Here is a 24,411-nt window from a genome sequence, read left to right on the forward strand (position 1 = left end):
CACTTTGACAAGAGCCTGGAACAGGTTTGAAGACAAAACCCTAATAACTTTTAGCATATATACACTGTAATAAAACATATATGGTGTTTGTTATTCAAACCTCAAGCTATGGTTAAATATATTATTCGGTAAATGAAATCTGAAAAGAGACTGTGTTAATGTCAGGCTGTGTTGTAACTGTCAGACAGTGTTACGATTCTCTTAGGTATAAAACCTCTGGGTGTTTTGCACGTTCCGTGTAACCTAAGGTTGAACAGCAATAAGAGATCAGGCATTATGTCTCCCGTTGCGATGTTAAAATCAGTTGTTAGAAGGGAGCTAACATGGCCGCCGTCCTCAAGGCAAGGCGTTACGGCCAGACCGCTCCGGGCCGTGGATACCAGCGCCCCCGTGCTGAGCCGTCCCCTCCTCCCCGCGGCGGAAAGCCCGCGGACATTCCCTGGCAACAGAAGCCCGGCAAGGAAAAGGTGTTTGCGACAGCGCCCACCTCATGCATCTTCATGAAGGCGGCACTACAAAAGGACTCTGTTCCCGCAGGGCGGGTGTGTCTCGGGGGAGCGGGGGCTCCCGGCGCAGCCGGCGCTGTTTTGCTCACCGGCTCATGAGTTTTGTTGGCCCCTGAAGCAAATCCAGAGGCGGTTATTGCCCCCTAAATTGCGCCTGAGCCGTGACGCCCCCAGGCAGCCATTTTGAGCTGGTCCCCTGGAGCAGCGCGGGGCGGTCAAGAACACTCCGCGGGGCTCCGGCCGCCGCCCGAGGAAACTCCTCGAGGTGCCCTGGGCCTGGGCGCTGCCCCGAGCGGGCCCTGGAGGCTGAGCGCCCTCCCTGGTGAGGTGAGTGAGAGCGTGTCGGGGGCCCTAAACCCTGGGCCGGGGCTTTGTTCTGCCTTCGGCTCGTCCTTGCGGCCCGGGGAGCTGTTGTGCTCTCCGCGGCGGCCGGCGGGAGCTGCGGTTTGCCAAGGGCTGGTTAGTTGTGTTGGTAACTTTCCGTTTCTGCGGGCGGGGTGTTTGTTTGGGGCTCCGTGACAAGCTGGCGCAGCCGGCGGGATGTGGGTAGAGGAGTTTTTAGAGCAGCCTGGTCGTGTCCCTGCTCCCCCAGACGTCCAGCGGGCGAAGGAGAAGAGGTTTGATGCGGCGCAAGTGGTGAGAAGGCGGAAGAAAGCCGGGGGGGGTGGGAGGCAGGAGCGGAGGACAGGTGTGCGCCACCGGAGGTGCAGGATTGTTTTGTTGTGGAGCAGAAAGCGAGTTCGGTGAGCTCCGGGTGAAGTTTTGGCGTAAAGCGGGTGAAACTGAAAGCGAGTGTTTGTGGAGGATTTCTGTAACGGGGGGGGCCGGATTCTGTGCGAGCGGTGCCGAGGCGGGAGAATCCCGCTGGCCGCTCGGTGGATCCCAGCCCCCCTAATCCTCAGGAGCCTCAGCCCCGGGGCCAGCCGGGACGTCCTGGGGGGCGCAGGGGGAGGGGGTCAGGTCGCGCCGTGTCCCCCGAGAGCGCCGGGCTCTGGGGCAGGGTCGGGGGGGGACGCAGTGAGGGGACAGTCCCGCCCCCCCCGGTCCCGGTGCGGGGGCTTGGGGAAGCGGCGACGGGGAGGGGGGGCTCGGCTGCGGGGGCTGCGTCACCCCGGGAGGGGTTTGGGGTCGGGGGGGACCCGGCGTGGCGGCCCCACGAGCCCCGCCGAGTCCTTTGGGGTTTGTTTTGGGCGAAGGCCGTCGCCGTGTTGTGCCCGGCAGAGGAGCGAGAGTCCCGGGGAGGGAGACGGCGCCCGGGGCTTTTCTCGACTCGCTCTTCTGCCGCGGGCTGAGGCCCCCCCGGCTCCTCTTTCGGCCTTCGTGCGCCGCTGGGAGGCCGGGGGGGGGCACAGAGAGCCCCTGCCCGCGTCTTTGACGTGGCGGCCCCCCCGAGCGGGGCCGGGCCGAGCTTTGGTGGGGAGCGGGACGCGGCGGAGGGGGCTGGCCAGCAGCCTCGGGCCCTCCTTGGCCGCCGGACCGCGGGGCCGGCGCTGTGGTGGCCTCGGCGTGGCGGGGGGGCCACGGCAGACGACACACAGACGGGTGGCGCTTGTTGAGGGCGAGGGGGGCGGGGGGGCTCCGCGGTAGCCCCTCTGCCAGCGCCGGCCGTCGTGGGAACTGCTGGTAGCAGGTGCCGGGACTTTTGCCGGGATTTTAGGGGCTTTTTTCCGGGCGACGTGTTGGGCCGGTGCCGGCCCCGCTGGAGCTGCCACAGGCCTGGGGGTGCGCTGCGGTGGCCCCCCCGTGCCAGGGCCGTGCCCGCGCTGGCTCCCGGCCCCGGGGCCCCGGGGGTTCCCTAGTTTGCAGCCCGATTCCGGTGGGTTCTTTCTGCCGCCTGGGTTGACTCCCTCCCCAGTCTGGCCCCGGGCTGGTTGGGGGGGCACTGCCACGGGGAGAGGGGAGAGGGCCCGAAGGGCACCGAGGGCTTGGAGTCCCTCCTGGACAAGTTCTCCCAGAGGAGAGCTCAGAGGATGCCTGGTCTGAAACGCTGTGGGTGCGAGTGTCGGCTGGTCTGAGCTGCTGTGGGTTTGAATCCCACGAGGTCTGAAACTGGGCCGGGGCTTTCAGTCCCCTCTGGGAGAATTGTGGCTGCGGGTCGCACCCGCTGCTCCTGGTAATTTTGAAGGATGTGCTGTGTGCGCTGGATTCCGGTTTCTGGATTACGTGCTCTGTTTACTGGCTCACGGTTGCTGACTTTGTGCATTGGACTACGGCTTGTGGCTTTGTCTGTTAATGAGACTTAAGTCAGGTTGTTTGATCCCCATCTAAAACTGTTTTGGTCAAGTCTCCCATGGGGGTATTTGAAGGGACTGGGAACAAACCCTGGGAGGTGCGCTCAGCAAAAGCCCCTGGCGAGTCGATCGCAGAGGATCTGCCAAGCAGGCTGGCCCGGCCCCACCAAGCCCCCGACGTGCCCTAGAGGGGGATAAAGGCCCCGTAGTGGGCATGAAAAGTGTGCTGGGGCAGAGAGTCTGGGCTGTTCCTGCGTCGGGAAAGGTCAAGCCCCGGCTGGGATTGCTTTTGTCGCGGGGCCGGGTGCCCTGGGGGGGTCGTGCAGGAGGACGGAGAAGGCAGCTGTGTGCCCCAGGGGATTAGATCTGAGGTGAAAGAGCCAAGGACCTGACCTGTCCAATCCCCCTGTTCCTGCAGTGGGTGCCCCGCAGCCCCCGGGCTCTGGAGGGGGCAGGAGGCAGGAGCAGGGTGCAGGCAGGCACAGTCCCTGCCTGCTCTGGCAGGAGCGGCTCTGGGCCAAGCAAACGTCCCCGTGGTGGTGCTTACGGACACGGGGCCGCACAGAGGGGACAAATCCCGGGGGAGCTCGGAGCCAGCACCTGGGGGAGACCTGGCAGAGGAGGGGGGGTCAGCAAGGGACCCAAAGGGGAGGTTTGGCAAAGGGACGGGGGAGAAGGGGCATCGAGGGCTGGGTGGAAGAACCACGGCACCAGGGATGGAGAAAAGATCATTTTTATTTTTAAGCTGTCAGCTGGGGTCACCCCAGGGAGGGTCCCAGCCCCACACGCCCTCTGCTGTCTCCTGGGTGCCCGTTGCTTCTCTGGAACCATCGTAGTCACCTCGGGGGCTTGGGGAAGCAGCAGCAGCAGCAGAACTTGCAGAGCCACTGCCATGAGGCCCTGAGACACCCCCAGAGCCCGGCTCTCCTGCCCCGTGCCTCGTTCTTCCGGATCTTGTCGCCGTCTGCAGCCCTGTCTGTGTCAATGAGGCCCCCCGGCACCTCCACTCTCTCCCCATAGAGCCAGATTTTGTGTCCCGGCTGCCGCAGCTTTGCCTCCACCTCCATGACGGTGGGGGGCTTGTAGGGTACCCTGGGGAGGGTCCCAGCCCGTCCCACCCTTGCAACCAGCCCCGGATCATCCGCGGTGGTCTGAGCGTATCCCAAGGGCTTTTGCTCCGGGAGGTTTTCTGTGGAACTGGGGCTGCTGGGCGAGAGAGGGCTCAGAGAGCGTAGCTTGGGCAGCTTCCACACGCCCCACGGGGTTTGGACATCACAAAAACTTTCTGGAGAAACGGAGCCTAATGACGAGGGGCGACTCACCGAGCGTAGCTCGGGCAGCTTCCACACGCCCCACGGGGTTTTGACATCGATAAATCTTTCTGGGGAAAGGGAGCCTCTTGACAAGGGCGGACCCAAGGACAATAGTTCTGGTAGCTCCCACAGGTGCTCTGCTCCCGGCGCCTTCGCCCTGGCCCTGCAGAGGAGCAGAGGTAAGTGAACCTGCCGCAGCCCGGCCCCTCCGGCGGGACGGGCAGGGCAGGGGCTGAGGGGCTGGGGCAGGATCTGGGGGTCTCTCCCGGCACTCACCGCGTCTTCCGGGTTGGGGCGGGCTTCGTCCTTCTTCCGTGCTTGGCTTGAGAAGTCGTCCGGGAACGGGACGGCGTTTTCTCAGGCCTGCGGTGGCGTGTCCGCCGTTTGCGGGATGCTCGGCGCTGGGACCGCTCAGCTCTCTGTTTCTCCACCCGGGCTTTCTCTCTCCTTCTGCATTTTTTCCCCTTTTTCCTCATCCCCTGCAGGACCGCAAGAGCTGGGTGAGATGGGAGTAGCTGTGAGGCCCAAGCCACAGCCCCCCACACCACCCCACAGCATCCCACCCCCTGGCACAGCACGGTGCGGCGTCACCTACCCAGAACCTCCCGGCCCTCGACATGGCCTCCCTCAGGCTGAGCAGCAGCCTGAGCATCAGCATCGGAAGGAGCTGGTCCAGGGTGGGCTCCTTGTCACCCGCCATGGCTGTGGCCCCAGTGCGGCTGCTGCCTTTTATATTGGGGCAGGTGGGCAGAGCCCCCTTTGTGACATCGCCGGGTTGCCAAAGCTCACTTTGTGACATCACAGGGTGGGCCAAGCCGCCTTTCTTACACCGGGCAGCCCCCCACTGCCACGCCCTTCCCCCTGTGAGGGGCTCAGGAGGAGCTGGGGTGTCCCCCTGGGAACCAGGGACCCCTGTGTCGGCCCGGCCCGGCCCGGCCCGCTTGGAGGCTCAGAGACAAACCCCACAGGGCCCCGGGGCCAACGTAGCCGAGAGACCCCGTAGCTGAGGCCAGGCCCGGCGCGGTGGGACGAGGCGCTTTCTGCCCGCCTGCGTGTAAGGCCCGAGAGCCGCGTCGGGACCTTCACGGGACCATCTTTGTGTCCAGCTTTGAGCTCGCTGGGCTGCGCACGGGGCTGGCGCTGATGCCCGCGAGCTGGGGGCGGCAGCGGGGCGCCTTGTGTCCGTCAGCATCTCTGTTGCACTGGGGCTGCTCCTGGCCACTGTCACGTTCTTCCTTCGCCCCTTGTCCCCGTCCGCAGCCTTGTCTGTGTCCGGGAGCACCAACGGCAGCTCCGCTCTGCAGCCCTGGGGCCACATTGTGACCCCTGCCAGCCCCAGCTGGGCCTGCACCTGCATTCTGGGGGCATCTGGGGGGCTCCTTGGGGAGGGCTGTACCATCGCCGCTGGGCCAGGTCCATCTGCATCCACCTGCAGAGCGCCTCAGTCACGGCCTGGCTGCTGAAGATGTGCTGGGTGAGCTCCTGGACGCGCTGCCACTTGGCCGTGGAGTTGGCCGGGGGGGTGTCAGGTGGCGTCTCCACATCTCTGAATGTCAGCCCCTTGTCTGCCTTGTCCCCAGGTCCCTGCTGACTTCTGCTGTGGGGGGTCCTTGCCCAGGGCCAGCAGCCCCTCATCATCCTTGGGGGGACCGGGGGGTCCCCAAGGCTTTTGCGCCACCAGCACCGCCATGGCACGGGGCCGGGGCTTGGGGAAGGAGGGTGTGCATGGCACTGGAGCCACTCATCGAGAGGGGGCTCTGGGCTGCCGTGGGGTGTCGGCCGTTTGCAGGGTGCTCGGGGATGGGACCGCTCAGCGCTCGGCTTCTCCGCCTGGGCTTTGCCTGTCCTTGTCCAACATTTCGCCGCCTTCCTCCTCCTGGGCAGGATCCTAAGAGCTGGGTGAGATGGGAACAGCTCGCTGGCCCACACCACAGCCCCCCCGCCCCCCAGCACCTGCCACCTCTGGCTTGTGGGGGGGGTTTGAATGCTGAGTACAGCCATGAGCGACTGCCTCCAGTATACGTGTTGGAAATGCGCTCTGAAGTCCATCCTCGGGAATGGTTTCTGTAGTTCTTTCCTAACAGAAAACTGCCGTCCTTCCGAGTGTGCCTGACGTCCCGGTTCACAAATCACAGGAGCAACAATCCTCCTCGCCGTGTCCCCATGCCCTTGCGCCAAGGCTTCTCGCCTCACTGTTACCCACGGATCATCCCCAGCTAAGGGAGGACACAGGCCAGATTCTCTTGTAGCATTTACAGGGTCAGGGTCTAAACGATTATCACCGTCCAAAGACCCAGCACATAAAGCTTGCCGCAGGGGTTCAGAACACGTGTCCTCCATGTCCTCCGATAAATCTGACAGGAAACGTCTCGGTGCTTTGGGGCGTTCCGGCCACGTGGGCGAGTCCTCATCGGCAGGCAGTGGGCATGTGGAAGGGGCTCGCGGCTTTTCTGGGGGTGTCTCAGGCACAACTGTAGACTCGGACCCACTAGGTGAGGTGGCAGCGGCTGCAGCTGCCGCGGCAGTCCCATCAGGTTTTAACTGTTTCGGGGATTCCTTTACCCGTTGCCGTGTAGTTCAAGATGACGCAGCAGGGACCCCACGCCTTTTGCACCAAATAAGCAAAGTCCGTGTCAGCTTTTCCTCAGACTTGATTCCCATCTTCTCCAGAATTCTTATCAAAGTATGTAAAACAGTCTTTTTCTCGGCAGAAGTCTTCTCCCCCCCCTTTAGTCCCCAGCTGCTCACCTTCTCTCCAGGTGCCTTCAGTTACTCAGGTAACAGGAGCCACTTGCCTGCCGGCGTGGTCTGCTGCTACTGGGCCCAGGTCAGGGCTGGACTGAAACGGGCAGGGGGGGCGAAGATGGAAACCGGAGAGTTCGGGCAGTTCCCAGCCGCTCTGCCCCGGGGTTTGCAGCGGGGGCAACGGGCAGCGCAGTGTGGCACGGCACGGGATGGCACGGCGCGGTACGGCAAAACACGGCAGGGCCTGACACGGTCCAGCGCGGCGCGGCAAAGCCTGGCACGGCACGGCGTAACACGGTGTGGCACGGCCGGGGCAGGACAGCACAGCATGGTGCGGTACGGCACGGCACGGGGAGGAGCAGCGCCGTGCGCGGGGCCCGTGCAGACGGTTGGTCTTTTCGGCAGAGAAGAGATGCCGGAGCCGGGCGTGCGGCTTCAGCGCAGGTGAGCCCAGAGCCCCTGATCAGGACACCCCCCCCCCCCCAGCTGCCCCTGACTTGGCTTCTGTGACACCCCCAGGCAGGAGCATCCCTGGGACCCCCCCGCGATTCTGGGGGCTCCTCCTGGCAGCCACGGCCCTGGCAGCCACCGGAGGCCCCTGAGCCACGAGGCCACCGAGCCACGGCGAGGACACGGGGTCGTGACCAGTCCCCACCGGCTTGACGGCGACGGCAGCGGGACGGGGGGCTGGGGACATGGGGACAGGGGGGTTGGGGACACGGGGACGGTGTGTCCCCACGGGCACCCGCGGAGGCCGGACGAGGCCTTGGGCAGAGTCGGGAATGGGGGTGGGTGCCGATGGGGACGCGGGGGGGGACACGCATCGGCAGGGCTGATTTTGGGGGTGTCCCTGCCCAGGTTTTTGCTGGTCCCCGAAGGAATAAAGACTTATTGTGGGTGCGGGGTGTCCCCGGGGGGTTCCTGCAGCTGCCTGGGCTGGGGGCAGCACGTGGGGGGCTGTACCCCAGGTCCTTTCGACTAGCCCCCAGCCCCCGAGGGAGCAAAGGGGCAGGCGATGTGCCCGGCTCCCCGGGGGTCCCTGCGCCCCCGGCCTGTCCCTGGCTCTGCGGGTGGGGGTCAGGGACGGATCCTGCCCTGCGCGGGCACAGGAGCCACCTCCTCTCCCTGCCCCTCACCCCCCGGTGCCCCCTGCCCCCAGGGGCGGCCCCGTCCCCAGGACACGGGTGACACCGGGCGGCCTCGATGAGCTTTAATGAACCCTGGGGTCCCACAGCCGGCTGCGGGCAGCTCCCGGGGCCGGCCCGGGCAGCGCTCCCAGCTCGGGTCAGTGACGGGGGGCCGGACCCCCAGGCACGGCGGGGCAGGGAGACGGGCCCCCACGGAGGCATCACGTCCCCGCGGCGGGCGGGCGGGCGTTCACCCGTCCCGAGTTGCTGCCCGGTCTCAGCCCAGTCCGCCGCTCTGGGCGGGGGTCAGGGTCTCCCACCGCACCTCCTGAGTGTAATAAACTATTGTAACTAATTTGCTAAGTTAAGCAAGGCGGGTATGATAGGTTTGAATGATCTGTAAATGTTAAACCACACTATCCTGCTGTCTAAAGTATTGTAAAAATAGAATATGGTACCCTGTGTGGGTTTTGAAGTGATTTGCAGTTACTATGACCCGTATTACAATGAATGTTTGAATATATATGGATAAAATATCAAGTATGGCATTCGGTTGGAAAAATGTAACTACTTCTTGGGAACCCCATCACCTAGAGCTGATAGGTAACCGCTTCTCGGAACACCCCCCCCACCTAGAGATAACCTGTGACTGCTGCTTGGAGAAAAGCCGCCAAAAGATGGGATCATGAGGCTTTTAAAAGATCCAGTAGGAGAAAAGCGTGCCAAGAGACCAAGGCTCCGAGACTTCCAAAAGACCCCACAGGGGAGGACAAAGCCCCGAGCATCTCAAAGGACCCGCTGGAGAAAAGCAGGACAATCGTCTGACGAGAGAGGGCTGGTTAAAGACGGTGGCACAGGAGTATAAAAACCTCTGTTGTTTTGAACTCGGGGTGCGTGTGGCAGAGCTGCGGCTCTCCCTGCACCCAGCGCTGCTTTGCCTATTGCTTCCCACCCTCAATCGATTGAACCCTGTATTGGGTCTGGCTGAACTGGAATCGGTTTTCCCCTCCAGCAGCCCTCACGGTGCTGTGGTTTATGCTGGGAGCTGCAGGGTGTTGATAGCACCCTGGTGTTGTGGCTGCTGCTGAGCAGGGCTCACACAGCACCAAGGTTCTTTCTGATATTTTCCCCAGTGGGACGGGATGGGCAAGATCTTGGGAGGGGACACAGCCAGGACAGCTGACCCAAACCGACCAAAGGGATATTCCAGACCATATGACGTCTGCTCAGTATAAAGCTGGGAGAAAGGAGGAAGGGGGTGGGGTCACCCTTGGTCCTCCGAGGCAACTACTACGCGTATTGGAGCCCTGATCCTGAGAAGGCCCCACAGCGCCTCTTCATGGGAAGTAGAGAATAAATCTGTTTGCTTTTGCTTCTGCGCGCGGACCTTTGCTTTGCTTTGCTTATATTAAACCTGCTTCTGTTTCACCCACAAGGGTTAGTTTATCTTCTTTCCCCTCTTTACCCTGTTGAGAAAACAAAGGGAAGGGGGGGGGGGAAGTGATAGAGCGACTTGGTGGATACCTGGCATTTAGCCAGAGTCAAACCATCACAGTCTATTCTGGCGCCCAACGTGGGGCAAAACAACGGCAGTTTTATATTAAATGTGCTGTAGCTATAGTAGTTATTAAGCAACAAGCTCTTGTGCTGGTCACGGGCTTGTTTATTGCGCTGCTTATCTTTATTTTGTTAAGCTCGGGAACATGCTGCAAGGAATCGGGAACATCATGAGCGGTTTTATTTTGCAGGCTCCCGAGGTACTTAGCCATCCTTATGTTAGTTCATTGATACTCTTTATTAATGCTGTTCGCCTGTTGTGGGTTGTGTGGAGCTCGGTATGCTCTTGGTGTAAGAGAACGCAAATTTTGAGTGAATCGGTGCCAAAATGTGCTCTGAGGCGGCCTGTTCCTGGGTGGCAGGGAGAGTGGAAGGATCTGGGCAGATTCCTAGGACGGTTATCACCTCCTGTAGCTGGGATCTCACCCCTGAACAGGCAAGCAACCCCACAAAACTGACACATCACCTGATAGAGGGGTGCCTTGCCTGTCCCAGTGAGAATCAGCAACTTCTAGCACTTTACTGGGGCCTGGCCTGTGCTTACCGAGCTGCAGTTCAGCACTCTCAAAGGACTGTGGTTGACATGGGAACTCAAACAATAACAACAACAGAGATTGCCCCAGTAGTAAAAAAGAAACAATGGACAAGGAGAACAACAGGCGCATACCCTCGATTAATAAGGGAGGAGAAAGAGGAGGAAGAAGCTGGTCCTTCAGCAAAGGCATCAGAAGAGGGAATAACAGAACTGAAACAGGAGGCAGAAACTACCCGGTCCCTGACGTCATCAGAACTGCGAGATCTGCGGCAAGACTACTGCCGCCAGCCGGGTGAGCGGATCGCTGCCTGGCTGCTGCGATGCTGGGATAACGGGGCAGATGCTCAACAGCTAGAAGGGAAGGAAGCCCAACAGCTGGGTTCCCTTGCTAGAAATCGAGGAATTGAAAGGGGAATTGGAAAGGAGACAGCAATTTGCAGTCTGTGGAGACGGCTCCTTTCAAGTGTTAAAGCAAGGTATCCTTTTAAGGAAGATCTTATGGACCACACCCCAGGGAAGTGGGCTACTGCAGATGAAGGTGTCCAGTACCTGAGAGAATTAGCAGTGATGGAAGTCATCTATGGTGATCCAGATAATGATGAAGCCCCTAAAAATCCAGAGGATGTCCCATGCACACGGGCCATGTGGAGGAAGGTGATTAAAGGTGCGCCATCCTCGTATTCTGCCGGCTTGGCCGCGATGTACTACCCAGAAATGGATGCAGGAGAAGGACTAAGATGTACGCCAACTGTGGAGGCAGTCTCTTCCTGGCTTCAGAACTTTGAAGAGAGTCTTGGTACCTCCTCATCTCTACGGGCGAGTGCCCTGGATGTTAGGAGCTCCCCAAGAAATCATTTCTCTTCTGTCCCAGTCAGGGGGAAAGGAAAGCCAAGGTGCATGACACGTGGCGAACTCTGGTTCTTCCTGCGCGACCAGGGGGAGGACATGAGGAAGTGGGATGGTCAACCCACCTTTAAGTTGGAAGCACGTGTACATGAATTGCGAGGAAAGACCCCTGCCAACAAGAAGACATCTAAGAAGGTTGCAAATGTAGCTGGTGTAAAACCACAAGGAAGTAACCAGCGATCTCCCAGATACAGAAAGACTGAGATCACCTCCCTTGATCCTGAAGAAGGAACCTCCGGCCTGGCACGGCAAGAGTCAGACAGTGAGTACTCCGACCAAGAACAGGAATAGAGGGCCCCTGCCTCCAGCCAGGAGGAGGAAAGGGATGATCGGGTGTATTGGACAGTGTGGATTCGATGGCCTGGCACATCAAATCCACAGAAGTACCAGGCTTTAATTGACACCGGGGCACAATGTACACTAATGCCGTCAAGTTATAGAGGGGCAGAACCTATCTGGATCTCAGGAGTGACAGGGGGCTGTCAAGAACTATCAGTATTGGAGGCCGAGGTTAGCTTGACTGGGGACAAGTGGGAAAAACATCCCATTGTAACTGGCCCAGAAGCCCCTTGCATCTTGGGCATTGACTATCTCAAGAGGGGATACTTCAAAGACCCAAAAGGATACCGATGGGCTTTTGGTGTGGCCAGTGTGAATACAGAAAAGGTGAAACAGTTGTCTAATCTGCCTGGCCTCTCAGAAGATCCTTTTGTTGTGGGACTGTTGCAAGTTGAAGAACAACAGGTGCCAATTGCTATGAGGACCGTGCACCGACGGCAGTATCGTACAGACCGAGACTCTCTGGCTCCCATCCAAGAATTGATTCGTCAACTGGAGAACCAAGGTGTCATCAGTAAGACACATTCGCCTTTTAATAGCCCAATATGGCCAGTGCGGAAGTCTGACGGAGGGTGGAGGTTAACAGTAGACTATCGTGGCCTGAATGAAGTGACGCCACCACTGAGTGCTGCTGTACCAGATATGTTAGAGCTCCAGAATGAACTGGAGTCAAAGGCAGCCAAGTGGTACGCCACAATTGACATTGCCAATGCATTCTTTTCAATTCCTTTGGCAGAAGAGTGCAGGCCACAGTTTGCTTTCACGTGGAGGGGTGTCCAGTATACCTGGAATCGACTGCCCCAGGGGTGGAAGCACAGCCCCACTATTTGTCATGGACTAATTCAAACTGCACTGGAAAAGGGTGATGCCCCTGAACATCTACAATACATTGATGACATCATTGTGTGGGGCAATGAGGCAGAAGAAGTGTTCAAGAAAGGACAAAGAGTAATTGAGATTCTTCTGAGAGCTGGGTTTGCCATAAAGAAAAGCAAGGTCAAGGGACCAGCACGAGAAATTCAGTTCTTGGGAATAAAATGGCAAGATGGACGCCGTCATGTGCCATTGGATGTTGTCAACAAGATAGCAACTATGTCTCCACCGACCAACAAGAAGGAAACACAAGCTTTCCTAGGATTTGTGGGATTCTGGAGGATGCATATTCCAGGTTACAGTCAGCGTGTGAGCCCTCTCTATCAAGTGACCCGAAAGAAGAACAATTTTCAGTGGGGTCCTGAGCAGCAACAAGCCTTTGAGCACATCAAGCAAGAGATAGCTCGAGCGGTAGCTCTTGGGCCTGTTCGGACAGGACCAGCTGTGCAAAATATACTTTACACATCAACTGGGGAGCACGGACTCACATGGAGCCTCTGGCAGAAGATACCAGGTGAAACTCGAGGTCGACCATTAGGATTTTGGAGCCGGGGATATCGAGGATCAGAAGCCCACTACACTCCGACTGAAAAGGAGATACTGGCAGCATATGAGGGGATTCGAGCTGCTTCAGAAGTTGTTGGTACAGAAGCACAGCTCCTCTTGGCACCACGGCTGCCTGTATTACATTGGATGTTCAAAGGAAACATCCCTTCCACACACCATGCAACCAGTGCTACCTGGAGTAAATGGGTCGCGTTAATCACGCAACGGGCTCGACTGGGGAAACCCAACCATCCAGGGATCCTGGAAGAGATCATGGACTGGCCAGAAGGTAGAGATTTTGGAGTGCGGCCTGAGGAGGTGGCTCGTGCCCAAGAGGCACCGCCATATAACGAGTTACCAGAAGATGAGAGGCGTTATGCTCTCTTTACTGATGGATCCTGTCGTGTGGTAGGAAGCCATCGGAAGTGGAAAGCTGCTGTGTGGAGTCCCACAAGACAAGTCGTTGAGGCCACTGAAGGAGAAGGAGAGTCAAGTCAGTTCGCAGAAGTAAAAGCGATCCAACTTGCCCTAAAGATTGCTGAACGGGAAAAGTGGCCAGTATTATATCTCTACACGGACTCCTGGATGGTGGCTAACGCCCTGTGGGGGTGGCTACAGGAGTGGAAGAAGACCAATTGGCAGCGCAGAGGTAAACCCATCTGGGCTGCTGCATTGTGGCAGGACATCGCTGCCCGAGTGGAAAACGTGGCTCTAAAGGTGCGTCATGTAGATGCTCATGTGCCCAAAAGGCGTGCCACTGAAGAACACCAAAACAATGAGCAAGCAGACAAAGCTGCCAAAATTGAAGTAGCTCGGCTGGACCTGGACTGGGAGCGTAAGGGTGAGCTGTTTGTAGCTCGATGGGCCCATGAAACATCAGGGCATCTTGGCAGAGATGCAACGTACAGATGGGCTCGTGATCGAGGGGTGGACCTGACCATGGAGGCCATCTCACAGGTCACTCACGAATGTGAAACATGTGCTGCAATCAAGCGAGCCACACGAGTAAAGTCTCCCTGGAACAGAGGGCGATGGCTGAGTTTTCAATACGGTGAGGCCTGGCAGATTGACTATATTGGACCACTGCCACGAACACGCCAAGGCAAGCGCTACATACTCACCATGGTAGAAGCAACTACGGGTTGGCTAGAAACGTACCCTGTAAATCATGGCACTGCCCGAAATACCATCTTGGGTCTTGAAAGGCAAATTTTATGGCGACATGGTACTCCTGAAAGAATCGAGTCAGACAACGGGACCCATTTTCAAAATAATCTTATAAACTCCTGGGCAAAGAAACACGGCATTGAGTGGGTGTATCACATCCCTTATTACCCACAAGCGTCTGGAAAGATTGAAAGATATAACGGACTGTTGAAGACTATGTTGAAAGCATTGGACAATGGGGGATGGAAGCATTGGGATATAAATTTAGCAGAAGCCACTTGGCTAATTAATACCAGAGGATCTGTTAACCGTCCTGGGCCTGCCCAAACAAACCCCCTTCATCCTGTGGGAGGAGATAAGGTCCCTGTAGTACACACAGGGAGGTGGCTGGGGAAGGCAGTGTGGATTGCTCCTCCCTTGGGAAAAGGCAAGCCCACTCGTGGGATTGTCTTTGCCCAGGGACCTGGATGTACTTGGTGGGTAATGCGGGAGGATGGGACTACTCAGTGTGTGCCTCAAGGACATTTAACCTTGGGGGGAAAGTAATCTGTGGGATGAGTTGTATGTTGCAGGAAGTGATGGAGGAAGTAGGAACGATGAAGAGTGAACCAGACACGTGCAATGACGACCCAAACCCAGCCGGTGCTGGAGTCCAACGGTCAAGCATACTTCTGTCCTGAGCATCTGTCTTGACAGATGGAAGCCAAGACACTGAACATCTGAAGAAGTGAAGAAAGCTTATGGAATAGATAAATGAATATTATGTGGGACCTGGGCATAACGTAAATGGTATGGAATAAGGGGTGGAGACTGTATTGGGTCTGGCTGAACTGGAATCGGTTTTCCCCTATAGCAGCCCTCACGGTGCTGTGGTTTGTGCTGGGAGCTGCAGGGTGTTGGCAGCACCCTGGTGTTGTGGCTGCTGCTGAGCAGGGCTCACACAGCACCAAGGCTCTTTCTGATATTTTCCCCAGTGGGACGGGGTGGGCAAGATCTTGGGAGGGGACACAGCTAGGACAGCTGACCCAAACCGACCAAAGGGATATTCCATACCATATGACGTCTGCTCAGTATAAAGCTGGGAGAAAGGAGGAAGGGGGTGGGGTCACCCTTGGTCCTCCGAGGCAACTACTACGCGTATTGGAGCCCTGCTTCCTGAGAAGGCCCGACATCGCCTCTTCATGGGAAGTAGAGAATAAATCTGTTTGCTTTTGCTTCCGCGCGCGGACTTTTGCTTCGCTTTGCTTATATTAAAACTGCTTTTGTTTCACCCACAAGGGTTAGTTTATCTTCTTTCCCCTCTTTACCCTGTTGAGAAAACAAAGGGAAGGGGGGGGGGAAGTGATAGAGCGACTTGGTGGATACCTGGCATTTAGCCAGAGTCAAACCATCACAAACCCAAATAAAATTATATGGTTTTATAAAAATTGGCTTTGTCCGATTATAACAATTTGAGATCACGTTGGCGTCACCAGTGTGCTTTCCTGGACTGCGGCTTCTCGAGGGGCGCCCCACAGATTGTGGCTCGAAAGTAGCAGTGTGGGTCAGTCTCCAGAGATCAACGGACAAAAGAGAAGCAATAGTCAAAGGAATTGGAGCTCCAAAGGAAAAACTGCAGTATAAAATACCCGGAATTCTGGTGCACGAAGACCCGAACGAAGCCGACGGAGCGGTGAGTATAAGGCACACCGTTCGGTTGTGTGGGATTCGGTTGCTTGTGTGTGAGAGTGTGATTGAGACGGAACCTCATTCTGGAAACGAAAGTAGTTTTGGAGCCAGGATTTGAGTTCCGAATCGAGTGCGGAGGTCTTCTAACCGCGGTTCCAAACTCCCGCGAGGGATTTGGCCGGAGAAGGACCGAAGCGGATCCTATAGGACTCGTGGGTGGGTGCACGGGTTCTAGGGGTACGTGGGTGGGTAAAGGGTTCAGCCCTCCCGCAAGACACTCTTACTGGTAACCAAGGGCGAGAGGAATTGCCGTAGAAAATTCCTAAGGCGAGAGGAATTGCCGTAGAAAATTCCCAAAGGATACGTGGATGGGTAAGAGGCCCAACTCCCTGGGTCCAACCCCCTACAAGGGCTGTAGAAGTTTCCACAGTAAAAGCCCTAGATGGGTCAAAAGGAATCAAAAACCCGGGAGCAAGAAAGAAAAAAAAAAAAAAAAAGAGTAAATTACCGGATATACCACCAGATAGTCCATTAGGCATAATGGTTAGAAACTGGAATGAAAGTGGTCCTAGAAAAGGAAAAAGTAAATTAAAATGAGTCCAATATTGTATGGTTGAATGGCCGAAGAAACCTTTAAACCCACCTGTCTTCTGGCCTACTTTTGGATTTTTTTGAAGACTGGATTTGCCAGGCTTTAGTACATCTGTTTACTCAAGAAAACCTTTTAGTCGAGAAGAAAGCGATTATGCAAAATTGTGGATCAGGACTTCACGTCCTTATCCAGCTTCAATACTTACACTAAAAAAGGATGAAAAATCTGAAGAAAAAAGGGGATAAGAACAAGGAAGGGATAGAGGAAGATGATGAATGGGCATCACTAGATAACTGGCCGCCTCCATACTTTAACAGCCCCGGCCCCGGCGGCCTTAACTCCGGCTGCTTCAACTGCCCCCGAGGCCTCAACTGCCCCGGCGGCTCTGACACCCCCGGCGGTTCCCTTCTGCCTCCGGCTGCATGTGCAAGAGGTAAAACTGCCGTAACTGAGGGACCTTCTTTACCCCTCACGGGAGGTGCCCCTCGGAGGCGATCAAGGAGGCATCGGATTTGGGGCAGTCCCGTTCAACACCTCCGATGGACCAAATTTAAAAACAAGAAAAAAAAATGGGGACTCTATTAGATGATCCTCTGGGAGCAGCTGAGAGGTTGGATCAATGTTTAGGTCCCAGTACTTGCACCTGGGAAGAAGCACAGTCCCTTTTAAGCGTTTTATTTACGACCAAGGAAAGGCAAATGATTAGACCAGCCGGAATGTGTTTGTGGGAACCGCAAAACCAAGCGGGGCCGCCGGCGGGTCGGAACTGGCCCAGTGTCCGCCCTCACTGGGGTCATAAGAACAGGGCCGACAGAATATGAGGGACCTCAGAAATTGAACAGTGGCCGGCATTAGAGAAGCAGTTCCTCGGGGGCAAAACATTAATAAAGCCTTTAGCGAACATCAGGGGAGAGATGAACCACCCACTGGTCGGCTGGAAAGATCAAGAGAGAATTTACAAATGTGTTCGGGGGTAGAGCCCACACGCCCCGTGGGAGCGGCTTTATTAAAAAACAAAACCAAACCAAAAAACCAAACCCACTCAATTCGTAGCCAATTCATGAGGTGCCATCAGGGCAAAGTTAGAGGAAGTATACAATTGGCAAGACCGGAGTCTGCAGGAGCTATTAAAAGAAACACAGAAAGTGTAAAAGCAGAAAGCAAAGGCGAAAATATTTGCAGCAGTCAGAGAAACCTCTGAGATCTCATTCTAACGGATTTACCTGCAGCTTTGGGTGGTGAAGAGAAAGGGGCAGTAATTAGAGGAAACGAATTAGCATGCTATTATTGTGGAAAGAAGGGACGTTTACAGCAGAACTGCAGAAAACAGGAGCAGGATAAAAGGATGTTTAAAGAAGAATAACAGAGTCGGGAGTTCTATTTTCTGGGGATAAAGACGTCAAAGGAGTGCTTGATAAAAATAAAATGAAGCCCCAGAGAGAAGAGTTTGGATTTTTAGCAAATAGGGGTGCGGGGGGAAAAAAAAAAAATCAACTGTAAAAAAATATTCCGAGGGGATTTATTATTGCTACCAGAAGCTGAAATTAAAAAAATAAATAATAGTACAAGAAAAAATAAAAAAAAAAATTATACATTAATGGGAAAAGACGAGCGACAGATAAATCCTAAAGTCTGGTATACAAAAGGAGAGATTGGAAAGCTTAAAATAAAGCCTATTTAAATTGTTAGAATTGATCCGGAGACACCAATTCAGACAAAACAATACCCCGTTCCCCTAAAGGGTCGAGAGGGGCTGGAACCAATTACAGACGAATTATTAAGTAAAGGCACATTGGGACCTTGTATGTCTCCACATAATACACCTATTTTACCGGTTTTAAAATCAGACGGATCTTACAGATGGGTGCAAGATTTCAGGGCTGTGAATCAGCCAACTGTGGCTCGTTTCCCTGTGGTAGCAAACCCCCATGTGCTGCTTAACCAACCACCCCTGACTATTCGCTGCAGTGTAACTGACTTAAAGGATGCATTTTGGTCCTGCCCCTGGACAAGGGGAACAGAGACTATTTTGCATTTGAATGGGAAGATCCATCTAATAATAGAAAACAACAACTCAGAGGGACAGGGCTTCCCCAAGGGTTTACAGAATCGCCTAACCTTTTTGGGCAGGCATTAAAAAAAAAAAAAAAAAGGTACTGCAGATGTTCAAGCCATCCTCAAAAATAAAGCTTTTACAATATGGAGATGATTTATTAATAGCTGGACAAACTGAGAATGATGTCAGGATGGGGACTATAGAACTGCTGAACTTTGTAAAAAAAAAAAAAAAAAAAAAAAAAAGATTCAAGGTTTCAAAATCTAAATTACAAATTGTAGAAAATGAAGTCCTGGGGGCAGTAGGGCTTTGAGTGATCATTTCTTGAGATATTTTGGCTGCATTGGAATATATGAAATTGCAAAACAAACTACATACGGTTGTTTATCCTGTTAAAGGATTAATAAAAGAACTATGAGACAGACCGCAGCTGGTGGAAGGAAAACAGCTTATCAACCTTTTGAGAGGGTCCAGGTAGATTTCACAGAACCACCAAAAGTTGGGAGATACAAATATTTGCTGGTAATGGCAGATCAATTAACTCACCGGGTAGAAGCCTTTCCTACCACCAGAGCGACTGCTCAGTCAGTAACTAAATAGTACTGGAACAAATTCTACCACGGTTTGGAATTATAAAAGCATTTAATTCGGATCATATTAGCCCAGACACCTCCTTTAGGATTTGCAGTACACAAAACACAGGGAGGAGATGAAGTAATGATTAAAACCTGGAAGGAGGAAAGCTTATCTCATGGATAAGAAGGACCATTCCGAGTACTATTAACCACAAAAACTGCTGCAAGAACTGCTGAGAGAGGGTGGACTCGAGTTTCAGGGTGAAAGGACCGGTTACAGAAAAGCCTCAGTGGAAGATTGAATCAACGCCGGGAGACCTAAAGCTTCGAATGCAGCGGAATCAACAAAGGGATGGACTCATTAAGACTAATTGAATAATTAGAAGGACTCTGTATTGGTAACAAGAAAATGTAAGGTATTTTCTATGAAGCTTTGTAAAATCCTGAATGTTTGTTATAATAAGTTGTGGTGTCTGCTTTATAAATAAGTGTATAAGCCGCTGTATATAGTTGAACAAGAAGTTGAATAAGAGTAACAAAAAGGAGAAGAAGACTAAAAATAAATTCGAAGTGAGGGCAAGACCGGGTTGGCCTCCATTTTTGCTGTTGAGAAGATAAACACCCGACCGTTGGCAGCAACCCAATGGGTCTAGGGACAAACAGAAAAATGTGCCATACCGGACCTCACTATAGGGGTTTCCTTTTTCTCCTAATTATATGTGTCGGCCCTGTCCTGGATACAGAAAGCCGAAGTGCTCCATGTGATCCCCTTGAAGATAACAAGTTTGTTTTATTAGCCAAGACAATGAGCAGAACTTTCAATCGAAGCCACTGTTGGGTCTGTGGAGGACCTGTAGGACTGTCCAGCTGGCCGTGGGTCTCTGTACCCCTTACTCCATCGCAGATTGTGAGTAATTACAGTGATGTTAACAACACTACCAGGGAAGAAAACGGAGCATGGCCAATCCAGTTTCCAAATCAGGGCAGATCTGTGTGAACCGAACTCGGACAGGAGGAACTGATGTAGGGGAGAGTAAATGCCAGTGGACACTTACACATAAATCGATCAACAAAGACAGAGGTATTTATATATGGTTATGGCTTAATGAACAGGGACATAGCAAAGGGGTCAAGGGATTCTGGTCAGATAAAAATAAAACTGAATATGCTAAGTTATACAGAAACAGCGTTTATAGTCGAACCTGTGTATGGAGAAATGATACGGGATCCTGGTGTTGCCATGTACAGATAAATGATAATTTGAACGAAGTTTTCAGTCCTGTAGGAGATAAAAACAACCTTAATTGGATCCCTGATTATTTTGTTAATAATTCTCACTTTTGGACCTTGTATCTTAAATTAATTAACCTTGTTAAGAACAGGATTAAAACTGTCCAACTCATGATATTAAGGCAACAATATACTGACTTAACAAGAAGATGGCACCGTTTTAGGGGCTGCTAGGGAAGCTATTTTTAAGCTTAACCAGCAAGTTGAGGTATAAAAAGAAATGGGGGGACTGTAATAAACTATTGTAACTAATTTGCTAAGTTAAGCAAGGCGGGTATGATAGGTTTGAATGATCTGTAAATGTTAAACCACACTATCCTGCTGTCTAAAGTATTGTAAAAATAGAATATGGTACCCTGTGTGGGTTTTGAAGTGATTTGCAGTTACTATGACCGTATTACAATGAATGTTTGAATATATATGGATAAAATATCAAGTATGGCATTCGGTTGGAAAAATGTAACCGCTTCTTGGGAACCCCATCACCTAGAGCTGATAGGTAACCGCTTCTTGGGAACCCCATCACCTAGAGCTGATAGGTAACCGCTTCTTGGGAACCCCATCACCTAGAGCTGATAGGTAACCGCTTCTCGGAACACCCCCCCCACCTAGAGCTAACCTGTGACTGCTGCTTGGAGAAAAGCCGCCAAAAGATGGGATCATGAGGCTTTTAAAAGATCCAGGAGGAGAAAAGCGCGCCAAGAGACCAAGGCTCCGAGACTTCCAAAAGACCCCGCAGGGGAGGACAAAGCCCCGAGCATCTCAAAGGACCCGCTGGAGAAAAGCAGGACAATCGTCTGACGAGAGAGGGCTGGTTAAAGACGGTGGCACAGGAGTATAAAAACCTCTGTTGTTTTGAACTCGGGGTGCGTGTGGCAGAGCTGCGGCTCTCCCTGCACCCAGCGCTGCTTTGCCTATTGCTTCCCACCCTCACTCGATGGAACCCAATAAAATGATATATTTTTATAAAAATCGGCTTTGCCCGGCCATAACGCGGGTGCCGGCGCCGAGGGGGCTCAGCACCTCGCGGGTGGCGTTGGTGCCGGGCGCCGAGGGGGCTGAAGCTCAGGTCGCGGCGCGGCCCCCCCCGGCCTCCGGGGGGCGCCCCCCTCCTGGCCGCCCCGGTCCCCGCGGAAAGGCCCTGCCCGCCCCCCGCTGCGGAGCCGCCCCGGGCTCGGCCGGGAGAGGGGGCGGGCCTCGGGCCGGGCGGGAGGGGAGCTGGGCTCCGGGCCCGCAGTGGCCGGGGCGGCTGCCCATCGCGTGGGACGGGAGCGCGGCTCGTTCGCGCGGGGCCGGGACCGGCCCGGCGCCGCTTCTCCGCTCCGCCGGCGGCTCCCGCCGCCGCGTCCCTCCCGCGTGTTACCGGGGGGCGGGAGGGGAGCGGCCGGCCGCGTGGGGAGCGGCCACCGGCCGGGCTCAGACCCCGCCCGGCCTCGGGGCTGAGCCGGGACAGACGGCGCCTCCCGGCGGTCCCTTGGCCCCCGCAGGTTTGGTCGCCGCGGCTGCCGAGCGGCGTGCCGGCGCTGCCGCCGCCCCGTGGCGCCGCGGGCAGGTCCCGGCGCTGCTGTCGGGCGGGAGGCGGCCCGGGGGCTGTGTGCGGCTGTGCTGGAGAGTTCCGGGCGTGCCGAGGGTCCCGGGGCTGCTGGCGTTCCCTGCCGGCGCCTCGCTGCTGGGAGCCGGCGTGTTCCTGCCCGCGGCTCGGGCTGGGTTGGGGGCGAAGCAGCTGTTGGAGAGAATCCCCCGGAGCTCGGCCCCGGGGCTGGAGTGTTGCGAGCGGCTGGGGGTGCGGGGTCGCCCGGGCAAGTGCCTGGGCCCGCGGGCGCCTGCGGGGCACTGGAACTTGGCTGCCCTATTCCTCCCTCGTTGGAGCTTCGGGGATTTTCTGGAGAAAGTGTAATTGCAGAGGAGCGCGGGTCGCGGCGACATGCTGGGGCCTGGCCCACGCCTACCGGGTGCTGCTGAAGGAAGGCTTCTCCGTGCCCTCCGAGGGGAGAGAAGGGCTCTGGGGCTGGGAACAGACCCCAGAGGCTGCGGCCCCTGCCAGGTCCTCAACGGAAACTGCAGCCGCTCCAAGGCCGAGGGCGGGCGCTGCCGCCGAAGCAGAGGCCCAGCCCACGCCGGTGTCGGGCGCTCCCGGCGAGAAGACAAACACCCCGAGCAATGCCCTGGCAGTGTACGCGGTGAGGACGGAGCAGGGCCATCGCCAGAAGAGGAGGAGGCGGAGGCAGAGCCAGGGCCAGTCACCCCATCCTGAGCCCTGCGGGAGCTGCCAGAGAGGCGGAAGGATTTCAGCCGCCCCCCAGGTGAGCACCTCGTTCCCCGGCTGCCCCGGTGCCGGGGTCGCGGGGCCGGGAGTGGGGAAGCAGAGGGGAGGGAGGCCGGGCAGCGGGGAGCCCCGTCTCGGGAAGGGGCGCCGACAAGGAATTGGGAGAAGGAAATCGCTGGGCTGCGGACGGGATCCTGGTCTGGGGGGTGGGTGCTGTGCCGAGGGAGCCTCCCCCCGTCCCTCCGCTGCCTCGGAGGTGGGGGATCCCTGCAGGCCCCCCCCAGCACGGCGGGGTTCAACCCCTGCCCGCCGCCCACCCGCACACCCACCCGCACTGCCCAAAGCCGGAGCGAGGGTCTCTGAGCCCCGGCAGACTCACCGTTCTGCTCCCAGTACCCCCAGTGCTCCCACTGGGCAGCCCCTGGGGGGTTCCGCGGCCGCTCTGCCTGAGCAGGGTGACGGGTGGGGCCCCACAGGGGCACTGTGGGTACTGGGGGACACTGGGAGCACTGGGGACACTAATGGTACTGGCGGGCCCCGGGAGCCCTGGGGGCCCTGGGTGCGGCTCCTGCTCCCCCCCGCCGCTCTCCCGTGGCTGGGGGGGTCGGGCCCCTCCCGGAGCCCGCAGCGGCCCCGCGCCCGGCCGGGCCCCCCTGCGCCTCGCCAGGGGCTGCGGCTGCGAGGCCGAGGCCTCCGAGCAGGTGCGCGGGGAGGGGACCGGGGCCTGCCGGGGGGCGTCGGCCTGTCCCTTCAGGCTGCCGGGGCGGGGGGCACGGCCCCGGGTGGGGGCAGCGAGCAGCAGGGCCGCCAGGCCGCGGGTCATCGCGGTTACTCGGCTTCTGACCAATCTCAAACTGTCAGGATTGTTCCCAGAGCGCCTGGGCGCTGGTAATTAAACCTGTCAAACGATAGCCACTTATGAATTTTTCCTGCTGTTAACAATATCCTGAGAGAAAGGAGTTTTTCTAAAGCTTCTTCCTTTTACGAGTTCCCTCCTTTGGTTTTTCCATTGCACTCCTGCGATCCTTCTTATTTATCATTCCACATCTCTCTATTTTCTGCTTTATAAAAGAACCACAACCAGGGCAGCACTGAAACCGGTCAGTCACACAGACTAGTATGACTAGAGTTGTTAGAACAGCGACAATTACTTTCTTTAACCAGGTCCTTAAGTTCGGAAACCAGGATGTCATGAACTTCAATCTCGGGGTAAGTGCCTGATACCCATCAGCAGGATTGTGTGTTTTTTAAAAAAAAGAATTGTGCAGATATTACAGATATTGTGTAACCAGTTCATCTCCATCCAAAAGACTGTACCAGGCACAGCAAGTATTCTCCCAAATAAAATTTCAGCTGGGGAAATCCCAATTGGCTTCTTGGGGTATTCCTTAGATCCCAGAACACTACATTTAAAGCATCACTTTAGGCAAGCCTGTTTACAAGCCTTAACTAATTTTTCTTCTAAGGTTCTGTTCATTTGTTCTACTTGACCAGATGATTCTGAATACCAGATGAGTATGAAACAAAAAATGCCAAAGGAATTATAAATCTGAATTCAAAACCGCAGCTCTGAAATGACCCCCTCGATCAGAATCGGTGACTTCAGGAACTCCGTATCTGGGAATTGTTTCCTTCAGTAAAATTTCTACTACTGCTTTTGCCTCCTTTTTCCTAGTAGGAAAAGCTTCTATCGCTAACATGGCAGAGTAGCCCATTGTTTCTGGCATGGCAGCGCTGTCAGGTGGGAGCTTTTGAAAAGGAAAGGTGGCTGGAGGTCTTTTTCCGCTGGGTGCCTTAATTCATACAGAAGCATATTGTTTACAAAGTTTACACCCTTCACAGATTCTTTTGGCTGCTGCACTAATTCCCGGGGCAGCCCCAAGTCTTTGAATCGGGAGTGCTAAGCTCTCTGGCCCCCCATGAGTGTTTTTGTGATGCCATCGCGTCACCGGTAACAAATACCTTTGTGGAAGAAGAGGCTTGAGACTGAGCACCCGTTGTTCTCCTTGTGGCTGGGCTCCAGGCCGGATCCACTGCTCCTTTTCTTCGCCAGGGAGGTCTTCAGGTAACTTCTTTATCTCCGGGAGTTCGATATCGCCTCACGATGTGATAATGACAC

The 24,411-nt window shown here is 55.7% G+C and overlaps 1 protein-coding gene across 1 annotated transcript; it reads left to right on the forward strand.

The window, feature by feature from the left end:
• The first annotated feature begins 19,952 nt into the window (after window positions 1-19,952).
• LOC141955586 (uncharacterized) lies at window positions 19,953-24,337 on the forward strand. Its single transcript, XM_074895295.1, has 4 exons — window positions 19,953-19,978; window positions 21,264-22,329; window positions 23,457-23,501; window positions 24,135-24,337. The coding sequence occupies exons 1-4, from the start codon at window positions 19,953-19,955 to the stop codon at window positions 24,180-24,182; spliced, it is 1,185 nt and encodes a 394-aa protein (XP_074751396.1). The 3' UTR covers window positions 24,183-24,337.
• The last annotated feature ends 74 nt before the right edge of the window (window positions 24,338-24,411 follow it).

Source organism: Athene noctua, unplaced genomic scaffold (assembly GCF_965140245.1).
Source record: "Athene noctua unplaced genomic scaffold, bAthNoc1.hap1.1 HAP1_HAP1_scaffold_337, whole genome shotgun sequence".
Lineage (NCBI taxonomy): Eukaryota > Metazoa > Chordata > Aves > Strigiformes > Strigidae > Athene > Athene noctua.